Source organism: Rattus norvegicus, chromosome 8 (genome assembly GCF_036323735.1).
Source record: "Rattus norvegicus strain BN/NHsdMcwi chromosome 8, GRCr8, whole genome shotgun sequence".
Lineage (NCBI taxonomy): Eukaryota > Metazoa > Chordata > Mammalia > Rodentia > Muridae > Rattus > Rattus norvegicus.
The window spans coordinates 119,810,371-119,830,959 of record NC_086026.1 but is presented as its reverse complement, the minus strand read 5'-3'; the positions used below and the strand labels follow the sequence as shown (position 1 = coordinate 119,830,959).

Sequence of the window (20,589 nt, the reverse complement as noted above, 5' to 3'; positions counted from 1 at the left end):
AGTCAGTGCTCTTAACCACTGAGCCATCTCTCCAGCCCCTTTAAATCCTTCATTAATGTCATAATATATAGTTGGTCGAGGGGTTTAATTTTCCCAAGACTTTATTAAATTGGTTGTCCTTTCTCTACTGAATTATCTGGATGATTCTGTTGAAAATTCAATTGATTGTAAATATAATATAGTTATATAGTTGGTCATGGTGATGCACACCTTTAATCCCAATATATACAGCAAGTTTCAGGTCAGCCAGGACTACAAAATAATACTCTATCTAAATAAAATTATAATATATATGCAAATATATTATAGAGGTTTATCTTTGCAACCTCAATCTGCTTCACTTTCTCTGTTTTTATTTTAATTCTTTGCTGGGACAAAGAATTCTTTGTAAGTTTTGAAACCGCAGCGTATGAGTTCTCTGATTTTGTCCTACTTCAAAGTTGCTCGACAACTCATATTTCCATGTAAAGCTTAAGAACAATCTAGCGGGGTTGGGGATTTAGCTCAGTGGTAGAGCGCTTGCCTAGCAAGCGCAAGGCCCTGGGTTCAGTCCCCAGCTCCGAAAAAAAGAAAAAAGAAAAAAAAAAAGAACAATCTAATAATAAAACAACTAACAACAACAACAACAACAACAACAACAAAACTAGAGGGTTTTTTTGGTATTCTGTCTAAGCTCCACCCCCACAGCTACCTGGCAACAACCAGATATACTCTGCCCCACAGTTGCCTGACAACAGCCAGGTATGCTCCGCCCCACAGTTGCCTGGCAACAGCCAGGTGTGCCTGCCTATAAAGGGGGCTGCTTGCCCTCTCCTCTCCCTCTTACTCCTCTTGCTCTCTCTTTCTTTGTCCTTTCTCTCTCCTCACTCCCCTCCTCCCACTTCCCTCCCCGTGCCCATGCCCGGTCTCCTTTACTTATCTCCCCTTCTCTTCTTCTCTCATTAAACCTCTCCTCGTGGAACCATGGTGTGTTCTGTCTGGACGAGGGCTGAGATTTAAACCCCAACAGTTTTAGTAAAGGTTTCTCCCAGTACAGAGCACTCTTTGTCATAAGTTACATAAAGCAAGTCGTAGGACAGATGTGCTTGTTTCTTACTTCAAAGGGGAGCTCCATCAGGTCCAGATTCCCAGAACAGTCTAGTCTCTCTAAATTCTCACAGTCTCCTAGCTCCGGGGGAATACTCTTCAAATGGTTGAAACTCACATTGAGTTCTTTCAGGTTCTTCAAGCGACCTGGCAACACAAAATGTAAACCTCCATTGAGTAGGTCCTTCAGAGTCTTTTAAGAAAGAAACAAGCTTGATAATGTGGCGGCACAGGCCTTTAAGCTCAGTGCTCAGAAGACAGAGAAAGGCAGATCTCGTGAATCCCAGCCCAGCCAGATCTACACAGTAACATTCTCAAAAACAAATAGAACAGAAACAAATCTCAGGGGTGAAACCTTCCCCTAATGACAGGGAGTCCAGACATGTCAGTGAGCGACCCTATTTCTACTACTGGAACTACGAAAGCAGAAAAGATCACAGTTGTATTTAACGAGCCCGACTCAAAAAGAAATTCGAAACAAGAAAAAATAAACAACAACAACAACAAATAGCAAAAGAGGTGTGCAGACATAAAGCAATTCTGTTTGTATTTTAAGCGCTCTTTATTAGCTGTCTGCTCATCTTAGGCACTTCCGGCTTTAGTCGGAGCGTAGACGCTGGGTTAACGATCGGTTTCATTTCCCTAGTTCCTTCATCCCTGCTGACACTAAAGTTAAGGTGTGCATTAGTTACTTTTCTGTTGCTGTAATAAAATATCATGATCAAAAGCAACTTGGAGAAGATAGTTTGAGGTTGCAGGAACGGCTCACTGGCTGTTCTTGCAGAGGTCCCGGGTTCATTTCCCAGCATGCACGTGGCAGCTAATAAGCCAGTTTAACTCCTTTTCTGGCCTCTTCGGGCATTGCATGTATGTGGCTCACAGTCACATACAGGCAAAACACCGATTACATAAATAGAATGTTTAAAAATTGAAAGAGGAAAAACAAAAGGCTTATTTTGGTTTATGCTTCCAAGGGGAGAATTCATAATGGCAGAAAGGGCATGACACGGATACAGAAGCAGGAAACCAGCTGATCACATGTCCTCCCACTGCAGGAAGTAGAATACAGAGCCTCAAAGCCCGCCCCCACCGACGTACTCCCTCCCGCGCGGGTCCTCGTCCAAAAGGTTCAGTTTCCCCCAAGCAGTGCCACCAACAGAGACCAACATTTCTCGCTCAAACTACCTCAAGGTGTGAAGGGGATTTGTCCTCTGTATGGCCTGCGTCCAACCAAGCACCTTCGGTGTGCTAACCCCATGAGAGCTGAATCAGGCCCTGGTTGTGAAGATCGCTGCAGCTCTTAGATAGCAGAAACCGCAGTGCCTGCTGGTAGATTCTAATAGGGCATGAGGTAGATACAGAAATATGCACGAAGTTCTGCCTGCGTGGTAAGTGACTAAAAGGAGCACGTAGTTTACAGGTCGCGTGTGATGCACCATTCATCTTTCACATCTGCACTCTTTCTCTTCTGATATGTCATGCTTTCCGAAGAATATCCTAGTCAAGCGGGGTAAGAGTACATCCAAGAGAACAGGACATTTCCAGAATGATCGAAAAAAATGCTGTCTTCTAGTTCTGATTCTGTTTTCTTATTAATTTTATTTTAATTGTATGTGTATATGTGTGCACATATATGCAGGAGTCTTTGGTGTTAAAAGAGGGCATCAGATCATCCCTGAAACTGGAGTTACAGGCAATTATGAATTGCCACGTGTGCGCTGGGAATCAAACCTAGGTCCTCTTAGCTGCTGAGTCATCTCTCCAGCCCCCCAATTCTGATTCTTGTTGGAAAATATAGGCAGCTAGCTCCAATCTAGAAACTAGCATAAGAATAAATACATAACAATACTCCGACAATCACAAGGACCTTGAATAGAGGACCAGAATGAGGTGCCCCGATTCTTCAGTGTTCATGAATTTGCCCAGCCTGTACAGCATGATCTCCCTGCTACAGTTAAGGAAACACAAGACTTGGTTGGCTGAGTGATTGCCCAACTCACACACTGGGCTCCCGTGATGACCTCGCTTGCTGTCCTCCCCCCAACCCCCACTCCAGCGCCCATCAGTGCTGGTGGCACCTGAGAGTTTTGTAGGGAATTTTTAAAACACCAGTGCCTAACTCGGGTATGGTGATGCGGTGTCTGCTAGCTCAGGCAAGCTAGGCAGCTGAGGCAGGAGGATCAGCATGTGGGAGTCAGAGGACAATTGCAGAGGTCAGTGCTCTCTCCTACCATGTGGGTACTGAGGATTGAAGTCACTTGTCGGGCTTGGCAGTAAATATCTTTATCTATTGAACCAGGGCACCTTGTAATCTTCCTACACTGCATATAAGAAAGTAACAAGGCCTCTGATAAACTGTCCAATGACTCCCCCTCTAGTGTCCTAGGACATGTGGGAATGGGACCAGTGCCAGGAATGTTCAGCATTTGACACTGGGACATGGCAATGTCATCTGCAAAGTTCAAGAATCAAGCAGTGAAGTTTAAAAAAAAAACTCATAGTGTTTTAAGTAAGGTTTTGATTTTGTCTTGGACCACATTCATGACTTTCCTGGGCCCGGCGTAGCCCAGAGCTGGACTCATGCATGCTAGTTCCTCAGACTCAAGAGAAAGACAGCAATAATAATTGTAATCTTCATTTTAAGAAGATTCAACCAGACAATGGAGCATTCAAAAATTATTAAATGTTGGCCAGGCGTGGTGGTACATGCATGCCTTTAATCCTAGCACTCGGGAAGCAGAGGCAGACAGATCTTTGTAAATTCAAGGACAGCCTGGTCTACAAAGTGAGTCCAGGACAGCCAGGGCTCTGTTACACAAAGAAAACAAAAGCAAAAACAAACAAACCATTATTAGATGTTGGTCAATCAAAACGACGTAAGCTAAGCTAATCATATCAATGGATGGCCATATAGACAGGATATATTTTACCCTACCTTTACAATAGTCTTGTTATTAATGTGTCTCTACTACTCTGCCTCCCAAGTGCTGGGATTAAACATATGCATCACCACCCAACACCAAAAGATTCTTAAAGTGTTGCCCACTCACAAGGCTTCAGGTTTCTAAGTAACTGCCAAACATCTATCAATACCGAGTCATGCAGGCAGGTAGATTGTGATACTCCACATCCTAAAGGGGACAAAGCCGGGGTGAACCGGCAGCTTGGAGAACAGGGAAACTGCTGAGGGACACCCAGGAGCAGGAGGAGAAGGAAATGGGGACCTGCCTGCTCACTGCCAACAAGGACCAGAGATACCCTGGTAACCTACCGATTTCGGGGGGAAGACACGTGATTTGGTTCTTTGGCAAATCCAAAATCTTCATCGAGTGAAACAGCTCAATGTACGTTGGAATGATCTGAATGAGGGTGTTGTGAATGTGCCATTCTTTGAGGTGTGTCTGTTCCTTCAGCGAATCAGGCAGCTCCTGAAACAGAAGGAACAGCATCAGTCAGAGGCAGCTCCTCGGTGCGCACCAAGACTGACAGGCCAAGGATTTATTCAAAATACGCAAGGCATGTGAGAACATCAGAGCCGAACTGCAGCCATTTCTACAGAAGCCAAGGGCGATTGTCATTAATAATATCACAATAGCAGATCAGCCCGTTTTCAATATTAAAATCAAGTTCTAGTCAGGTCTAGTGGTGCAGGCTTGGAAGTCCAACTGTTTGGGAAGTCGAGGCAGGAGTATCATAAGTTCAAGGCCAGCTTGGACAGTTTAGTGAGAGCCTGTACTCCAGATATCGCTAACTTTACAAACTATTTAATGTCTGTAGTCATCAGAATAATGGAAGAGGGCCCGAGTTCAGTTCCCAGCACCCACACGTTGTCTCACTACCATCTGTAACCCCAGTCCCAGAGTAACCCGACATCTTCTTCAGGTCTCTGTGGACACCAGACACACGTATGGATACATTTACATATGTGTAGGCAGATTACACATACGCATAAAATAAAAATTAAATCTCAGAACAATTTTTATGAAAAGGTAACCTTCCAATTCAGTAAGAAGTCTTGTTGGGGATTTAGCTCAGTGGTAGAGCACTTGCCTAGCAAGCGCAAGGCCCTGGGTTCGGTCCCCAGCTCTGAAAAAAAGAAAAGAAAAGAAAAAAACAAAACAAAACAAAACAAAAATTAAGTGAGCTGGACATGTTGGTAGCGCACATCTTGACTACCAGCACTCAGGAGGCAGAGGCAGGTGTATTTCTCTGAGTTTGAGGCCAGCCATCCTGGCCCCCATAACCAATTCCAAAACAACAACAACAACAACAACAACAACAACAACAACAATAATAATGATGATGATGATGTCAGCTGGGTGTGGTGGCACACGCCTTTAGTCCCAGCATTCAGAGGCAGGGCGTCATAGAAAAACCCCGTATGGGGTGGGGACGTGGGGTAAGGGTGAGGTGGGAAGGCGTCCCAAAACAAATAAAATGGAGGACCAATGGAATGGCTTACCAAGCAAAGGTGCTTGCCACAGCCTGACAACCACAGTCCAATCCCTGGAACCAACAATGTGGGGGACAGAGAGAACCAACCCCCTCAAAGTTGCCCTCTGACCTCCATGTCACGCACACAGGCACACTCCATTCTGGTCCAGCAAGATGGCTCACTGGGTACATAACCAAGCCGGATGACGTGAGTTCGGTAGACAGGCACCATCTACTTACCTCCCGATCTAAATGATGGAAACGCAGAAGGGAAGTAGCAAGGAGGCTGCATAGGATAATCTCAGCCTGAGAGAATCGTAGCTCACAGAACGGTCACTGAGGTAATCCTCGCCACAGTCCCATGTGCACAAGAGGGGCTGGGGGGTGTGGCTCAGGCCTGAAGCCAGGAATCAACCCCCAGCACTGAAAAAGGGATAGACTTCTTTCAACGCATACAAATGGAGAGTTCATTTGGCCAAGGCTGAAAGTACATAGCCACGGATAGCCAGCATAGCCACGGGAGCCTGTTTATTACAGACAGATGGACGGGCGGGCGGGCAGGTAGGCAGGCAGACAGGCAGACACCTCGACTCACCTTCCACTGTGTCCCTGAAAGTTCAAACACGAATGGATTGCTCCGTTTGCCTCTGTCCTTGACTCGTGCACTCTGCCTGGCCACTGAGTTCCTCTCTATCCTTTCCAGGAGCCTTGTGCTGGTGTCTACGAAGCCATTCTTGCAGTACTCAGCCTGGGGCACGCCCTTCCTCCTGCACTCGGCCACAAATTCCCACTCCTCCTTTATCCTAAGACAGGAAGCAGAACACTAGTTATTTCCCGGGGAAATAAGCGGCCTTGATCCTCTACTTCCCTGGAACCTGGTTTCCCACTGTGGGGTACCTAGGCTTTGTCCTGGCCTCTCCTTCCTGCCGCCAGGGATGCTGGGGAATCTGAGAGCCTTCTGTACATCACTGGCTGCTGTGACTAAGAAATGAGCTGAGTTTGATGGACTCTTTGGCTAACCTCCTACCAATGTTACCTATGCCTTTCCTTACCTGTGGTTTCTTCCAAACTACCCCGGTGTCTTGTCTGCCTTTGACTCCTCAGCTCCACACCTCTGTGGATGGTTCCTACATCTGTCTGCAATTGTCAGCTTCTTGTTTGTTTTGTTGAGTCAGACGCTCCTACAGCCCAGTCTGGCTTTGAACTCACTGTGCATGACCACAGACTCCTCCTGATCCTCCTGTCTCCACCTCCCAGAGGCTGGGATCACAGGCATATGCTGCCTTGCTCTGTAAACATTTCTTTCCTAGTGCCAGTAAGAAGCCACCTTAGATATCATGAAGGTTCCGTGCCTAGCATTAAGCTAAGGGATCGGGAACACTTTAAATAATTAACACAGCTCCAAGGTTTCTATCACGGGAAGAAGCACTTTGAGGATCATGAGTTCAATGCCACCCTCGGAAACACAGTTGGCCAGAGGACAACTCAAAGATGTCATTTCTCTCCCTCCATCATGCAGGTCCCTGGGATCAAACTCAGATCCACAAATACAGGAGATGGCCTCGTCCTGCAGAGACATCCCCCTGCCTCAGCTTTTCTTGCTTCTGAAACCGAATCTGAAGGCCGATCCAAGCAACGTAGTGAGAGGTAGCACCTGTGTTGTTTCTATATCAGACCCGGACACCCTGGGCTACTCAGACCAGGAAATGGAGCAGGTGAGATGGTTCAGCAGTGAAGACACTGCCTAATGACCCAACTTTGACACCTCAGAGCCCACATGGTACAAGAGAATTGACTCTTGCAACTTGCCTTCTGACCTCCATGGGTCAGTAGCAGAGGGCACATGAGCACACACACTAAATAAATTTAAAAAAATAGATTTTACAGTGATGATTGGTTGACTGATTCACACCTTTACACCTTTTGTTGCTAACTTAAAGCTAACAAATGCTCACACGCACACACATACACACTCACATACACATACAGACTCATAAACACACACATACACATACATACACACTCACAAACACAAACACACACATACACACAGGCATACACACTTACAAACATACACACACACTCACACACACATAAACACTCACACACACTCAGAAACACACACATACACATTCACAAACGCACACACACACAAAGCTGGTGGTTTTGCACACCTTTAATCCCAGCACTCAGGAGGCAGAGCCAGGTGGATTTCTGTAAGTTCAAGCCCAGCCTGTTCTACAGAGCAAGTCCCATGGTAGTCAGGGATAAACAGAGAAATCCTGTCTCAAAAAAAAAAAAAAAGAGGGGCTGGGGATTTAGCTCAGTGGTAGAGCGCTTGCCTAGGAAGCGCAAGGCCCTGGGTTCGGTCCCCAGCTCCGAAAAAAAGAACCAAAAAAAAAAAAAAAAAAAAAAAAAAAAAGAAAGGAAGGAAGGAGAAGAGAAGAGAAGAGAAGAGAAGAGAAGAGAAAAGCAAGGCAAGGCAAAGCTAACAGATTCTCCACCATGTGCCACCTAGAACGGCCTTTGAGGTGAGTTAGCCAATCAGAATGCCATTTTCCCTTTAACTATAAGCACCGCTCAAGAATTCTGGTTTTGGTTTCTTCTCAGAGAATGAAAGTTATAGATGTATGCAAAGCCTTCTGAGTGCCCAGCCTTAGCACGTCACCATCTACCATGCCAGAGCGTTGATGTTGTCACCATCCACCATGCCAGAGCGTTGATGGGACCATGTGCTCGCACTGACCATACAGAGAGTTTTGGAAGCATTAACTCCTCAACTTAGTGGGGTTTGTTACACTTTATTTTTATTTATTTATTTTTAAAGATTTATTTATTTATTTTATGTATATGAGTACACTGTAGCCATCTTCAGACACACCAGAAGAGGGCATCGGATCCCATTACAGATGGTTGTGAGCCACCCTGTGGTTGCTGGGAATTGAATTCAGGACCTCTGGAAGAGCAGACAATGAGCCATCTCCCCAGCCCCTACATTTTATTCTTATTGCACGTATATGCATGTGTGCATACGTAGGTCATATTTGTATATGAGCTCTTGTTTGTTTTTGTTTTTCAAGACAGGGATTCTCTGTAGCCCTGGCTGTTGCAGAACTTGCTCTGTAGACCAGGCTATCCTTGAACTCAAGAGATCTACCTGCCTCTGCCGCCTGAGTGCAGGGATAAAAGATGTGCTCCATCTACCACCTTGTGGCTCCATGTTGTATAAATGACTATCCAAGGATGAAGGCTCTGGATTCCCTGGAGCTGGGTTACAGAAGGTTACGAACAGGCCAACCTGGGTGCTGGGACCTGAATTTGGGTCCTCTTGAGAAAGCAGCAAACATCTCTTCAGCTCCTTAACATAGTGGTGTGTGTGTGTGTGTGTGTGTGTGTGTGTGTGTGTGTGTGTGTGTGTGTGTGTCCTGCTTGTCTGTGTGTGCACGGAGTGAATGTAGTGCCCACAAAGGCCAGAGGACAGCATCAGGCACCCTGAGAGGCTGAAACTACAGGTGGTTGTGAGTTGAGCCCTGGCATGCTTCGCAAGAGAAGTGAGTGCTCTTAACACTGGGCCATCTCTCCAGCCGCTCAACGTAGTTTTTGTACAGAACTTTTACTCATACTTCACGAGTTTCTGGCGGTCAGATTACATCATTTCAACTCAAGTGCACGAGCACAATGAATCTTACCTAGAATTCAGCGCAGCAGGCAAAGCTGAAATGTGTGAAGAAAGTGCTTAGCAGGGGGACTGGGTGGGCAAGTGAGCGAGGTCAGCGAGGACAGCTAAGTGGCCTCTACACCGTTTACCACAGAGGGATTCCTGTACCATCTCTGTCCTCCTCGTGCCCAGCACGGTGTGGGACACTGTGTAATGCCTGACAGCTTTGGGTGTCTCTGTTGAAGTGCTACTGGCTAAGCAGCACACGGGTCATGAAGTCTGTGGAGGAAAGTAGCCCTGAGCATTCGGGATCCCAGTGAAAGAGCCCACGCCATGACACACAGCCACCTGCCCGAGTGCCCACTCCCACCAAGCTCAAATAACAGGCACCAAAATGTACTTCTCCAGGGCGCTTTTCTCCAGCCTCTCCGCCTCCTTCTTCTGCCATGCTTTGTGCTTCTTGACACGAGTTTCCCATAAGGCTCTGACAACAGAGATATCAAACACGACCACTTTGTGTCCCATTTGGGGAGCAGCATAAAGTTACCTATAAAAAAATACATGTGTCAGCTCCATGTGCACATAGACTGGGTTTTTCAAGCATATATTTTAAAGTGTGGGTGGGTGGGGGAGGGGTGTGTTGTGTATGTGTGTATGTTGTATATGTGTGTTGTGTATGTGTGTGATGTGTGTTTGTGTGTCTGGTGTATGTGTATGTGTGTGTGTATATGTGTGATGTATATGTATGGTGTTTGTGTATGGGTGTGTGATATATGTGTTTGTATGTCTGGTGTATGTGTATGTATGTGTGTGTATGTGTGTGGTGTGTGTGATGTGTGTGGTGTGCGTGTGATGTGTGTATGTCTGGTGTATGTGTATGTATGTGTGTGGTGTGTGTGATATGTATGGTGTATGTGTATAATGTATATGTTTATGTGTGTGTGATGTGTGTAGTGGGTGTGGTTTGTGTGTGTGTATGTGGTGGATGTGGTTGGTGTATGTGTGTGCATATGTGTGTGGTAATGTGTGTGTGTGTGTGTGTGTGTTGTGTGTGTGTAGGTATCTATGTTGTGTATGTATTGTTGTAAAGTGTAAACTGTGCGGCTGGAATATGTTTCCGCCAAGATATCTAGCAGATATCTTGGGGCAGTGGAATTAGCATCAAAATACAGATAACTTCAGGGCAAACCACAACATGTATGTATGCATATTGTTGTGTATTGTATGTGGTGGATGTGATATGTATGGTGTACGTATGTGCGATTTGTGGTGTGTGTGTGTGTGTGTGTGTGTGTGTGTGTGTGTGTGTGTGCATGGAGTGAGTACAGGTGCCCTAGGAGGCTTCAGCCTCTGATTCCTATGGAGCCAGAGTTACAGACGCCTGTGAGCCACTGGCAAGGGACTGGGAACCAAACTCAGATCCTCTAGAGAGGTGCAGTTTCTCCATGGATATTGAATTATTGATTGGCTGGGATAAGAGTGGGCATCTCAGTGTCCTCTGTTTCTTGTTGTGGACAGACACAATGAGACGCAACAAAGACAAGGAGAAACAATCTACATTTCAAGAGTCTTACTGCTGGGGTAAAAAGCCATTAAAAACAAGAACAACATAAAACCCTCACTGCGTTGTTCTTCCACCTTGAAGGGTCCATGGCTCAGTACCGACTCCCAAAAACTTGTCCTCTGACCTTCAAACTTATGGCATGGCGCATGTGTGACCTACACACACACACACACACACACACACACACACACACACACACACACGCACCACCAGCAGCAACAACAACAAAAATAATAAATACATTTTAAATTAAAATAAAGCTTCTAAAGAGGCAACCAAAATGTTAGTAAAGCTAACGGCGCCTAAGCAAGGGGAGAGGCTGGGAGGAGCCTCCTGGGGTGTGGGCGGAGAGTGGGTGAGGACTAACACAGGGCGATATTAGCAGATCAGATTGTTTTTTAATTTATTTATGTACATGAGCGCTCTATCTTCAGACGCACCAGAAGAGGGCATCAGATCCCATTACAGATGGTTGTGAGCCACCATGTGGTTGCTGGTAATTGAACTCAGGACCTCTGGAAGAACAGTCAGTGCTCTTAACCACTGAGCCATCTCTCCAGCCCAACAGATCAGACTTTAAACTTTCTTTATTACTTTTACGTGTATATGTGTTCTGCCTGTATCCATGTCCGGGTGCCATGTGCATGTAGTTCCATGAAAGTCAGAAAGCAAAAGGATGAATGAGATTTCCCCACGCTTCCCACATGACCAGGCTATAGGGGAGAATACCAGAACATCTGCACACAGGGATATAGTTCAGCTCAGCGTGTGAATCAGAAATATGAGCGGAACAAACCACCAAGGAGCCACAAGAGGAAAGAAGCCAGGTAGACAGTGTGGAGAACCGGCAAGGGGGTGGGGCTGGCGTTAGGAGCGAACGGGGACACAACCTTAGGTTTAGTTGACAAACTTTCCATGCCTTCACCACCAACAATCAGAATAAATTCTGATTATGTCAGAATCGCTTTACAAAGGCGTTGGCTCCTCGAAGCCAGAGGGCGTGAATGGAAAAATATGTCCCCTGGCACCAGGGCTCTGGTCTGCGCTCAGAAGTCATATGCCAGGGGAGAGGAAGGGAACACTCAGGTCACCTAGTCCTCCACCCTGTCAAACGATAAATTGTTCTGTCAAGGGCTTAAGGGGCTGGAGGTGTGGAGTGGGTACCTCAGAGCATCACGGGAAAGATCTGGAGGAGCTAGCAGGAAGCCCAACATGTCTCCCATAGGATGCCAAGCCATTTTGATACTCCCTTTGAGGGATTCAGAGAGAGGGAACAGCAAAAGAAAGAGAGGGAATGGAATGGAGTTGAGAGAAGCAGAGAGCATGTGTCAAGAAACACCTGAATACTCAGAGGGACAGACTGACTTCTTGTGACCATCGGGCAGGAATGAAGATTTCCTAAACTGAGAGATCCTTGTGCCTCTTACCCTTGACTAGCAGGCTACGAGACAGCTGACCCTCTCCCTAAAATTGAAGTTTCTCCCAGTAATGCCTTGCTGGGGGAAAGAAATGACTGAAATCTGGCCCCAGCTAACAGAGGAACTTTTATCTCAGAAGATTTCGCACAGTTCAGACAACAGGCCCAATTGTGTTGCAGCAGAGATTGGAGCCCAGACAATGGCCATGGGCAGGATCACAGGACCAGGACAGTTTAGCAGTCTACACCGTCTTACCTTCCATTTAAACCTCAACCTAGGGCTGGAGAGATGGCTCAGTTGCTAAGAGCGCTGACTGCCCTTCCAGAGGACCTGAGTTCAAATCCCAGCAGCCACATGGTGGCTCACAACCATCTGTAATGGGATCTGATGCTCTCTTCTGGTGTGTCTGACTGTGTACTTACATATAATAAATAAATGTCTTTAAATGTCAACCTCATGTTGACTCAAAATGAACTTGGACTTGGGAGCAGAGTCCCTTGGAACCTCTTGCTCTATTTCCAATGTAGCCACTCTGGAGCCCCTTCCTCTGCCCTGTACTGGTGTCTGTTTAACTGGCCCATCAAGGACAGCAGTTGACCCCATTTTGTTGCAGCTGGGATCCAGGTTCTGTCCCTAACAACTCTGATGACATCCCACCTGCCTCCCTGAAACTTCCACAGGCTCCTTCTGGGTGTGTCCTCTGTGGGAAGATGCCCTGCCCTCTGTTTAGCTTGCTCTAAAAGAATGGCTTGCTCCAATAGAAACTGGAGCAAGGGGGTTAGGGAAGTGGGGCGTTTGCTGTACTCCACATCAGGAAGGCAGACCGAGTTTTCCAATAGAACAATGGGGTAGCCAGAGGCTAAGGTTTAAAGTAAGATCAGAACAGCCGCCACTACATTTCAGATGAATTATAAACTGAATCGTATTTTATGCTGTCAGATCTGTTTCCCTTGGGATTTTTGATTATTGTTATGTTAATTCGTTAAACTAGAAGCTCTAGGGACAGAGGGCACAGAAAGGACTAAGAGGACAGGGGCTGAGTCAGATGGCCCAGGCTGGAATCCTGCCCCCTGCTTTACTGGCCACATGTCCCTAAGGGCAGAGTGACTGGATTTTCATGTGGGCAAAATACAACCACGGCACCCAGTTCCCTTGCTTAGTGAGGAGGCACCCTGTGATCCTTGGGTCAAACGCTGCTTAAATGGGACCTGCTACACAGTAAGGCTTGGGGAGGGAGAGCCAATGACTTAAAGAAATTAAGACAGACCATTGGTCATCAATTAAATGTAAGATCTAAACAAGAGGTGAGCGCTGGGGTGTGGCTCAGCTGGTAGAGTTCTTGAGGGAGGGAGGCAGGCAGGAAACCCTAGGTTCCTTCCCCACCCTGGGCTACCTGAGACAACAAGCAACCAACCAAACTGACACACCAGAGGTCCGTGGGCATTAAGGGGTTCCCCCCATTCGACTAGGTTAGCAGGTTCTACTCCCCCAGGCCCTGTCCAGCCAAGAAGCCACTGCACTTGGGGCTGTTTACAGAGCTGGACAATTCTCCTTGGGTCTCCAATCACTTTGCCACCCTTGTCCCAACTACACCAGGGGGCGCGCGAAGCTTTACGAAAGGAAAGACCACTTCCCCAACCCTCCCTCCCTCTTAGCTGTCAAGTGTATTTTCCAAGGACCAGAAGAGGGCACAAAGTTGATTTATAGCCCCTTGGACAGCACGTTAGAGCTCATTCTTGGGCACGGAGGAAACTGGGGGGGTCCTCTCGAAGGAACTCAAAGGATTCCTGAGGACATTGCCCCGCCCGCAGACTGAGCGCCCCACGTGCTCTCTGTCTCCCCACTCAATTATGGTTCTTAGAGCTAAGCACCGGTCAAAGCCTGGTCCTCTCCGAGTGCTTAGATGGTGGCTGGCTGGAGTTCACCGCACACCTGGTGACGTAAACAGCCAAAGCGCACAACGCGGGCTCAGCAACCGGCCCCCTAAGCAGCCGCGACGTCTCCCTACTCAGCTTCTGCGCAGTCGCAAGACCGGCGCTCCCACCCCTCGGCCGCTGGGGCAGAGACCACCCCCCCCCCCCCACTCACCTTCCCTGTGCTAGTGGGCGCTGACAGTCAGTCCCTGGTCGCAAGCCGCCACGCTGTAATCCGTTTTCGAAGCTGTTTACAGCCGCACGAAGAACACCCCCCTGCGGAAGGGCTACCGTGCCTGTGCGCTAACAGGCTATATTTGTAAGCGGATAACATGATCTGGAGGACATGTGCTGATAAACTATCTATCTATTCTATGTGACTCAGCCTAGTAGGAGACAAAACAGATCTGGTCGGGGAGGGCTTGGCACCCGGGCACAGCAAGATTATTAAGCGAGCTGGGCTGCGCGTTTCCACAGAAGGCTGTCTCTTCCCAGCAAGAAAAGCCTCGGGAGAACGGAACAAAACAGGGGAAAGCTTTTGAGGTCTCAGGACTAGGAGCCAAACAAGAGACAGGATTAGAAAGGGATCAAGGATATTTAACGTTTTCTGCAATGTTTGGAGCAATAATACACTGGAAGTCTAGATTTCATACTCATATGCTTCTTGTCTGTTTGCTTGCTTGTTCCTTGTATCCTTCCTTACAAGCGATAGTTTAGTTTTTAGAGAGTTTGCGACCTGGGGAAATAGTCTTGCTGGTCGATGGCAGACACAGGAATGACACCCAATAAATAATGGAACTCCAAGCTACTCCCAGGAATCCAACTGGTTATAACAGCAAGGGCTCCTCACACACCTTGCTTTGAACCTGGAGTCCTGGAGCGGACCTGTTATACCTGAACTTGGGAGGCAGAGTCAGGAGATCAAGGTCATCCTCATCAGAGAATGGGCCAAGGCCAACCTAGGCCAACCAACCACCTGTCCTACATCTCCACCCCACTCCCCTCAAATAACAACCAAGGTGACCCACATTTATAATCCCAGCATTCCTGAGGTGGGTACAGGAAGATCAGAAATTCAGGTTCAGCTACATATGAAGTTCAAGGCCAGTCTGGGCTACTTGAGACACGGTTTTCAAAATTCAAACAAAAAAAAAAATGTAAGGAATTGTTGTCAGTGCACTAAACTCACATGTACAGAGTACCACATCACTGGGTTAGGCATACCTGAAGAGACCTTCCAAGTTGAGGAAGGACAAGCAGTGCACACCTGTGATCCTAACTCTCAGGACATAATGGCAGCAGAGTCAGATTCAGGGCCATCCTAAGCTCCTTAGCCTGAGCTATAAGACCCTGTCAAGGTGCATGCACACACACACACACACACACACACACACACACACACACACACACACACACACACCTTGCAGCTTCCGAGCTCCTAGGATGCACCAGGTAGGCCTATGCCCTATGGTATTCACTTCCCCGTGTGTCCTCAAAACCACAGACCTCCGAAAATATACACTGATAACACGGTTTCCTCATGACTATCCCCAGCTGGGGTCCAAGAGAATCATACCTTTAAGGCATTGTTTCTCAACCTGTGGGTCTGACCCCAGAAATAGTACAATCTTTTCATGGGGGTTGTCTAAGACCATCAGGAATATACATAGACTTGCATTACAGTTCATACATATAGCAAAATTACAGTCACAAGGTAGCAACAAGATAGTTGTGTGGTTGGGGGGGTCACCACACCGTGAGGGTTGTAGCATTAGGAAGGTTGAGAACCACTATTTTTAGGCATTCGGCTCGGCTCACGGTCTCTGCTGAAACGTCGTCCACAGATGAAGGTTCTGGCTTTCTGTGAGGATATAGCCACACTTAGCTCCCTTCTAAAGGGGTTCTACCCACGATCTATGCCTGGATAACCCTGCTGTACTCAGGTCATCTGAGACTGCGCCTCTTACTGGAGCATGAGTCACACACACCAGCAAAGCTTTCTTCCAGGAAAACCCCCAATGTCCCTCACCTGACCTCCCTCCCTTTATGACGTCTGTGCAGAAGAATGAAAAATGCTACGAACACTGCCTTCCATTTCAATGACCATTATTAAATGGTTCTCACTGGTGTGGGAGCAAGTGACAAGGGCTCCTGGCACACATCTGCAGGCTAGAACTCCAGACACCCTGGGCTGATGATGGCCCTCATAGGTCCCTGGCTGCACACCTGAACAGTGTGCAAAAGTACCACGCAGCCTCAGCTACGGAACGCCGAAGGGTTCGTCTTCACAGTCAACTCGATTGGGTTTAGAATCTCCAAGTAAACAAACACTCTTCTTGTTGGTGTCAGGAACTGCTTTTGCCTCCAGCAGTGATGTCACCTGGTCAACTGTGCAACTGTTGCCATGGCAACAGCCATACATTCCCAGCATGCCTTTGGTTCAGCTCCTATCTTCACCTGGGAACAGTTAAGTCACATTTCAAATAAAAGGCAGACATTTCCTGCCCCACACCCCCCTTCTCTCTTGTTCCTCTCCAATTCCCCCTTGTCTCCGCCATTAAACCTTCTCCCTGTGAGACTGTGTTAGCCTGGTGTGGTTTGTCCGAACTCGAGCCACGATTTCCATCCCAACATTTGTGGATTGTCTGTGGGTGTGATTAACTGAGTAGTAAGCCCCTGTCCTGAGTGAGTGGCACTACCCCACACACTAAGTAACAAGGAATGAGCAAACACTAGCCTTCTCTCTGCTTCCTGATGGTGCACACCACATGACCGCCCACAAAGTGTACTGGCTGGTTCTGTGGGTCAACTTGACACAAGGAGTTATCACAAAGGAGCCTATCACAAAGGAGCCTTAGTTGTGGAAATGCCTCCATGAGACCCAGCTGTAAGGCATTTTCTTAACTACTCATCAAGGGGGGGAGGACCCAGCCCATTGTGGGCGGTGCCATCCCTGGGCTGGTAGTCTAGGTTTCTATAAGACAGCAAGCTGAGCAAGGCAGGGGAAGCAAGTCAGTAAGTAACATCCCTCCGCAGCCTCTGCATCAGCTGCTGCTTCCTGACCTGCTTGAGTTCCAGTCCTGACTTCCTTTGGTGATGAACAGCAATGTGGAAGTGTAAGCCGAATAAACCCTTTCCTCCCCAGCTTGCTTCTTGGTCATGATGTTGTGCAGGAATAGAAACCCTGACTAATTAACACAAAGTTAATTAAGGGCTAGTCAGATGGCTCAGAGGCACCAGAGTGGAATCTGACGACTGAGTTTGATCCCTGAGACCCACATGATGGAAAGAGAAGAGCCACTCTCTTGAGCTGCCTCCTGACCTCACACATTCACTGTGGCGCACACATCCTCACACTTACACTCACACACACACAGTAAATACACAAATCAATAAAATACAATAAAAAGATTGCTGAAAGTGACCAATACACTAGGCTGACCTGAGATCAACTGTGGTAAAATACATGCATCAAAAACTTAATCTTGGGGCTGGGGATTTAGCTCAGTGGTAGAGCGCTTACCTAGGAAGCGCAAGGCCCTGGGTTCGGTCCCCAGCTCCGAAAAAAAAGAACCAAAAAAAAAAAAAAAAAAACTTAATCTTAGGGGCTGGAGAGATGGTTTAGTGGTTAAAAGGACTGGCCGCTTTTCCAGAGGACTTGGGTTCAATTCCCAGCACCCATGTATCAGCTCTCAACTGTGTGTAACTCCAGTTCCAGAGAATCTTATACCCTCAGAGCAATGCCCATAACATGAAATTTTTGAAGACTTAACTTGTTTAAAAGGTAACCACACCTCACTATTAGTTCACTGTTTTACTGTTTATAATATTAGAGATATATTGGGCTAAACAAAATATAATATCAATGTAAATCTCCCCTGTTTTATGTTGAGTGACTTCTAGAGATTTTGAACCTCAACAAGGCAGGCGTAGTCTTGCTCCCGTATCCTCAGTTCTCGGGGAACAGAGGCAGAGATCCCTGAAGCTTCTCGGCTTTTCAGGCCTAGCAAATCAGTGAGCTCCAGGTTAAGTAGGAGGCCCCGCCTCAAAAAGCAAGGTGGGGGTGGAGGGCTGGAGAGATGGCTCAGCAGTTAAGAAAGACGTGTTTGCTTTTGCAAAGGACCTGGGTTTGATCCCCAGAGCTTACTTGGTAGCTTACAACCCCCTGCAAATCAAGCTTCAGGGATGCAATGCCCTCTTCTGTCCTCTCTGGGCAGACGTACAGGCAAAAAACACCCGCCCATGGAACACCAATACATTAACTAAATCTACAGAGTTTGCAAAGGCTAGAGTTGAATCTCAGTAACAGAGCACGCGCCTAGCATGCCCACAGTCCAGGGTTCAATCTCCAGCATCGCACTAATAACAACAACAACGGCACCAGTAATAATCTTTAAAACGACATGGTTCCATTAGTTCTACATGGCTAAGTTCTTACAGATTCAATATCCAAGCTGGGCCTTTATTTCCAGCACTTCTGAGGCAGAGGCCAGCCTGGCCTACAGAGTGAGCTGCAGGACAGCCAGTGCTACATTGAAACCCTGTCTGGAAAAAAACAAAACCAACCAAACACACACACACACACACACACACACACACACACACACTTCATGTCTGTAAGCCAGAAGTCTGACTCGACTGACTTTTCACAGGGGAAGACACGCGTTAACATGCCTGGGACATCTGCACATAAAGCATCTGCTGGCCTTGCAGGACAAACTTTTAAATGTTTCTGGTGACAGCTTCCGCCTGTACCCAGGCCCCCACCTTGCTTTAGCATTACACCCATTTCAAAATCCCTGAGAGCTGCGAAGAGTGCCTGTGAACACTCAAATACAAATCCACTTAAGGCTCACTCTGAAACAACAGCCTCCCTAGATCCTCTGAAGATCTCCCCAGTTGTCTCCTGGGGGCCTGCCTGCCCGCCTGTCTGCTGAGGCAATTAACGTCTGGGAGCAGTCAGAACTGTCCCTCTCCCTCACCAGGAGTTTGAGGATGCTACTAAAATAGTATTTGGCTTGTCTTATCTAGGGTGGGAAAAGGAAGCCAGCGCCTGTCCCACCGGGCAATTTCTGGCTCCCCAGCTGTGCCCTGCCCAAAATGGCTGGTCCGTAAATAGGTAATCAGTTTGATTGGCAAAAGAAAGATTTGTGCAAAAGAGGAGATAAAGTTGGGGGAGTGAGGTGGCTCTGTGTGCAGAGGCGCTTGTTAACATAACTGGCCTTAGGTCCTGAACTCTATCTGGGGGACCTACATAATAGGAGGAGAGAACCAATTCCTGCAAGGTGTCGTCTGCGCCCCCCCACCCCACATGCCAGGCATGGCAAACGCACGTAAATGCATACACAATAAAGAAACAAATAGAACTGTAAAAATCACACGTGCACACATGCACACACATCTGTCCAAAGTGCAAATCAAACTATCCTCCTTTGACACGATTCCCAGGAACTGGGCCAAATCATCTTGTGTTTTGCAAACTTTTTAAAATAAGGAACCCAGCATATCAATAATGTCTGCAACTTTGGTGTTTCTTTCCTTCCTTTTTGGTGGAAAGCAATGTTCTTTGTTAATTTTCTAGACTAGGTTGTGGGGGAGTGTTCTCTTCCTGGCTCTTGTCTCAGATGTCTTGCTTTAGCCCCTATTTTAGGAATTAGGGCAGTGTCTAAATGCTTCAGTCGGCCACGGGATGGCCCACAGGTGAAGATTTCCCCAAGTTGGTTGGCTCGGGGGGGGGGGGGGTGTTGACACTGAGAAGATGAGAGTTCTGGAAGGCCTCCTAGTGGGAACCAGGGGAGATGAGGTGAGACTAGAAAATAAGCAGTTTACAATCCAGTGTTAGCAAAGATAAACTGTGGGGTGGGGCAGCAGAACCTCCAACGGCCGCCCTTCAGTTCAAGGCCACAGCTGGAAGCCGGCTTAGAGCAAAAGGTGTCGGGAAGGACTTCCTAGAGCAAAGGACATTTGGGCTGAGCCCAAAGAAGCCAGTTGAAGGGCACAATCAGGCCTACCAGCCAGGTCCTAGGAAACAGAATACAGATACCAGTAACACAGTGAAACCTGCAAATTCAAACAATAAAGTACGAATTTTCCACATCTGGAATCATCAGAAGCGAAGCCTCAGATGCTGGCAGCTGTAGGTGTGGACAAGTCCAGAGAGTGGAGCTCTACACGAGAAAAGAGAGGGGGTGGGATCCTGGGAAAACGTTTTGGAAACACAGATCAGGCAAGCAATTTCAGGGCTCAATATTGACCGGGACACACCCTCAAGTATCCCCAAGTTCAATTCAAGGGAAGGCACCGTAGAAACAATTCCTTTAGTCCTCTTAGGTAGAAAACAAAGCCCCGCCGAAACAAACTGAGTCCCCCTCCTAATCCATTCGCCATTCCTCCCATCTGTATGCAGGAATCTGGTCTTTCAGACCCCAGCAGGGAACTAGTGTATTCAGACCAGGTTCTGTTTGTCAAGGTCTCAGTGAAAACAGCCATTAGCTTGTCAATGAAGGATTGGCAGCC

The 20,589-nt window shown here is 47.3% G+C and overlaps 1 protein-coding gene across 7 annotated transcripts in view; it reads right to left on the bottom strand.

Moving 5' to 3' along the window:
* Lrrc2 (leucine rich repeat containing 2) overlaps nucleotides 1–16,446 on the bottom strand; it is a 33,074-nt gene extending 16,628 nt beyond the window's left edge. The window contains exons 1-5 of one of the 7 annotated variants that reach the window (NR_172058.1): nucleotides 14,249–14,345; nucleotides 9,579–9,725; nucleotides 6,116–6,323; nucleotides 4,358–4,514; nucleotides 1,097–1,233 (exon numbers count right to left, since the gene is read on the bottom strand). Coding sequence is in view for 6 of the 7 variants with exons in the window: in XM_017595598.3 (XP_017451087.1) it covers nucleotides 1,097–1,233; nucleotides 4,358–4,514; nucleotides 6,116–6,323; nucleotides 9,569–9,717 (651 nt within the window). In the remaining variant the exon portion in view is untranslated. 7 annotated transcript variants of the gene reach the window in all.
* Nucleotides 16,447–20,589: the final 4,143 nt, after the last annotated feature.